At 51.9% G+C, this 3,823-nt stretch overlaps 1 protein-coding gene across 1 annotated transcript in view; it reads right to left on the reverse strand.

Annotated features, from left to right (window-relative positions):
- The window catches only part of LOC103799026 (chromosome unknown open reading frame, human C7orf26), a gene marked incomplete at its 5' end in the record, with an annotated part of 3,685 nt that extends 363 nt beyond the window's left edge, over positions 1 to 3,322 (reverse strand). The window contains 4 exons of the mRNA XM_009071318.1: positions 705 to 744; positions 1,197 to 1,724; positions 2,272 to 2,437; positions 3,101 to 3,322. Coding sequence (XP_009069566.1) covers positions 705 to 744; positions 1,197 to 1,724; positions 2,272 to 2,437; positions 3,101 to 3,322 — 956 coding nt within the window. The remainder of the gene's footprint in view (positions 1 to 704; positions 745 to 1,196; positions 1,725 to 2,271; positions 2,438 to 3,100) is intronic.
- Positions 3,323 to 3,823: the final 501 nt, after the last annotated feature.

Raw genomic sequence — 3,823 nt, forward strand, 5'->3', positions numbered from 1 at the left:
CACCAGCTGGAGGAGGCTGTGGAGAGAAACAGGAGTGAGCATTGCTTTTCACAGAGTCACAGAATGGGTCAGGCTGGAAAGGACAACAGTGAGTCAAGGTGGGCTGGGCCCACCTCCCTGCAGGTGCCACCACCCTGCCCCACCTCAGGCAGGGCCATCCCAGAGCACATAGCACAGGATACTGTCCAGACAGTTCTGGAATAACCCCAGTGAGGGAGAATCCATGACCTCTCTGGGCGATCTGTTCAGTGCTTGATCACTGCAGAGGAATGAAGTTCCTCCTTATATTCAGGTGGAACTTCCTGGGCATCAGTTTCTGCCCACTTTGCCCCCTTTTGTTTAAAGCTTGGTTGCTCTTTGCCAAGAGGCAAGAAGTAGTTAAGCTTAGGGTTAGGTAGATCCAGTGAGGACTTGGGGATGGGACAACTCTGGGGCAGGTGCCTCACTGCAATTTCCTTTCTCCTCTCTGTGCATTTGCTCAAACACAGGCTGGGCAAGATCTCTGTATGGTGGGAGCCACTGAGGCCTCCTCAGTCAAGGGCCTAGGGAAGAAGCAGCCAGCACTGTCACCTTTACCCTTGTGCTACACTGCATGTGAATAAAGGCCAAATTCTGGAAAGACACATTTTTAGAGGAGATTTTGTCTTAAGGGAGTGTCTTGGAATATGCATCAAAGCCAAAAGAGCTACAGAAGGGTCTCTTACTTGTTATGTGGGAGCCTGGAACACACAGTCCTCAAGTCATCTGAAAGAGGACAGAAGGTTAACAGTGAGGGTAAGGCAGAAACTACAGCAATTTTCCTCTCCACTGTCCCAGCAATCTTTCATCATCATCAGTCACCAACAGACCCAGATTCCCACTCTCAGGCCCAAAACCTTCAGGGGAGAGAAAATGTCTCTCCAGCTCAGCTTTCCACACCAAACACCTCAGTGTATGTTTGACACCTGACCCACACTGCCACATGGGAAATGCAGCTCCACACCTACACCAGTGACCTCTCCTTTCTCACTCTCCGTCCAGCTCCTTTTCCTGAACTATTTCCTGTACTATCACTTTTTAAGAGGGGAAAACTGCTAATTCTGCTGTGAACATATTGATGTTTACTCCTCCCACCCCAGAACTCCCTCTTACAGCTTCTGCACACTGGAGGGAAAGAATCCCATGCCAAGGTATGTCCCAGCCCCATGACAACTCACCTCTAGTGCACAGGAGAGCTCCCGAGGCCATGGCCACTTGCAAGGCCTGAGCCAGCCTGTCCAGAGCCAGTTCAATCTCTTTGGAAGCATTGAGAGGGTTGAGCTCATCAGACAGTCTGTTAATTTCCTCAACCAGGGGAACCACGTGGTCAAAGGGCACGAGCCCCAGGCGCCCGTAGAGGTTCTTCTCCGTTAGGTGCCCCTGGAGCATCATCAGAACCTGCAATACGCTCAGGTGCAGCTTTGAATACAGCTGGTGGCAATCTTTGTCTTCTCCTGAGGTCGAGTCCTTGGCAATTTTGCTGGGAGCATGTCCATTGGAGAGAGAGGCTTTCTTTTTCCTCTTGTAGGCCAGGGGAGCCTTCACGCACCACCGGATGAGTCCTGTCAGTGGTGTGAGCTCCAGAAACCCTATGGGCAGGTTGGCTGCAATGGGAGTGTTCAGAAAGGTGATGAGGATCAAGCGTGGGTCCTCAAAGATCCAGGAAACTATCAGCTCCAGCAGATCTGAAGGAGGGATGAGGTCATCTGCAGAGAGGAAAGTTATTGCAGGGTAAGCTGAGCCTTGCGCTGAAGCACAGGACTTTGGTTTAGGCTCTGATTAGTCTCACACATCTTCCTGCACTGTCACAATCACCATTTCAGAACCTCCCCAACTTTGCCGGTTTTAAAAGACACCGAAGGCACATGCTCCTTTGTCCCAAGGAAGACACAACCATATTTCTGTCAACCTCACCTTTTCCACCTGCTTCAAAGACACCACCAAATGCCAACATTTATCCCCCTTTCCAGCAAAGCTTCTCATCATGGAAGGTGTCTGTCAGTGGCAGGGGGTGGAACAAGATGAGCTTTAAGGTCCCTCCAACCCAAACCCTTCTGGGCTTCCACGATTCAGCCACAGAGTAGTTATTTTTATTCTCACCCCAGTGGCAGATGAGGATGAGGCAACAGCCACACCCCTGAGCTGCTTTGGCAATGATTACATGGTAACAGTTCTTTAGGATTTCAGCAGTTACTTCTCTTGCCACAGTTCATGTGTTGCATGATGCTGCACCTCTTGGAAAGCCCCACTTACCTGAAGAGAGGTCGTAGAGGGCTGTGACAGCTGTGATGAACTGGCAGCAGAAGCGAGGACTGGCACTGAAGATCTGCTTCAGGGTCTGGATGGAGCCTGGCACCAGGTTGCAGTAGTCATCGACCAGGGCTCGTGCCAGGCGCACACAGAACACTGCGGGCGTGCGCTGGGGGCACAGAGAGCACACTGAGACTTAGAGATTTTTTTTTTTACTACTTCAGCAACATTTCTTCCCTGTGACGCACAGGTTGCCCAGGGCAGCTGTGGCTGTCCCATCCCTCTAAGTGTTCAAGGCCAGGTTGGACAGGGCTTGCAGCAACCTAGCCTGGTGGAAGGTGTCCGTGGCCATGGTAGAGGGTGGAACTGGATGAGCTTTAAGGTCCCTTCCAACCCAAACCAGTCTGGGATTCCATGATTCTAACACAGTTCTGCAGTTCAGCTGGTTCAGTCCCACAATAAGCAGCTCAGTCACACCTGATATTTTTAATGTGGAAAAAATTCTGTGCAATCCTCGTGTCACTTAAAATCTGTGATCTGAAGAAAACACCACCTTCTCCTGCTACCTAGGTGACTTCCCATCCATCCCCCCCAAGACTCTGTTCCCTGTGTTGGTCAAACCCTTTCAGCATGCAGGGGTTGGGGGGGATTAATAAAACTTGCACTGACAGTAAAACAAACAACTGTTTTCTGCCAGTGCAGCACATAAAGGTGTTGGGAAAAGCTGATCCTGATGCCGAAGCACAGGGATGGACACCAGCACAGACATGGGGAATACACCCTGTCCTGAGGCCCCTTCCCCAAGCTGTCCCTGCCCACACAGCAGCTGTACCTGCAGCCAGAAGGCAGCACACTCCAGCACAGGCACTCTGCACACAGCCACTGCCATGGAGACCAGTTTCCCCAGCAGGGCCATCCTGTTGTCATCTGCTTTGTTCCCCTGGGGGCTGAAGAGGGATGAAAAGATGATCTGTCGGACTGAATCCTTGGTTTGCTCTTGGAAATAGTTGCACATTATCTCAAGGAGCTGAAGTTCCTGAAGTGAGTTCAGTCTCTGAAAGAAAACAAAAGCAAAGCTGCAAAATGCACTTGGGAGTCTTGAAGAACCTAGAAACAAAGGACAAGGAACAGCAAAGGCTGAGAGCTTCTCTCAGGGGTGAGAAGCTCAGTCTCTGTGCACAGCACACACACACACACTGAAGCTTCCTGAGCCACCACTGCATTTCCCCACTGCCACTGAACAGCTCTAGGTTGTATTTGAGTGCCTGGGGGGCCATCAGGGTCTTGACAGCCAGCTCCCTCCCTACCAAAACCCCCTCGGTCACCAGCACCCCAGGGACAACATATCCTCCTGGGGCCTCAGTCTCCAGCAGCAGTTCCCCAGGGATTACATCCTGTCCTTCCAATCTCTCTGTCTCCACTAGCAGTCCCCGAGCTGGTCCTGTTCTCCTAAGGCTTCAGGCTGCAGCAGCAACCCCCAGGGATCCTGTCCCGAGCTCTGGGGGTCTCTCCTCCACACTCACTCCCTCCGCGCTCAGCCCCCCGGGCCTGCGCT

The sequence above is a fragment of the Acanthisitta chloris genome, unplaced genomic scaffold (assembly GCF_000695815.1).
Source record: "Acanthisitta chloris isolate BGI_N310 unplaced genomic scaffold, ASM69581v1 scaffold12883, whole genome shotgun sequence".
Lineage (NCBI taxonomy): Eukaryota > Metazoa > Chordata > Aves > Passeriformes > Acanthisittidae > Acanthisitta > Acanthisitta chloris.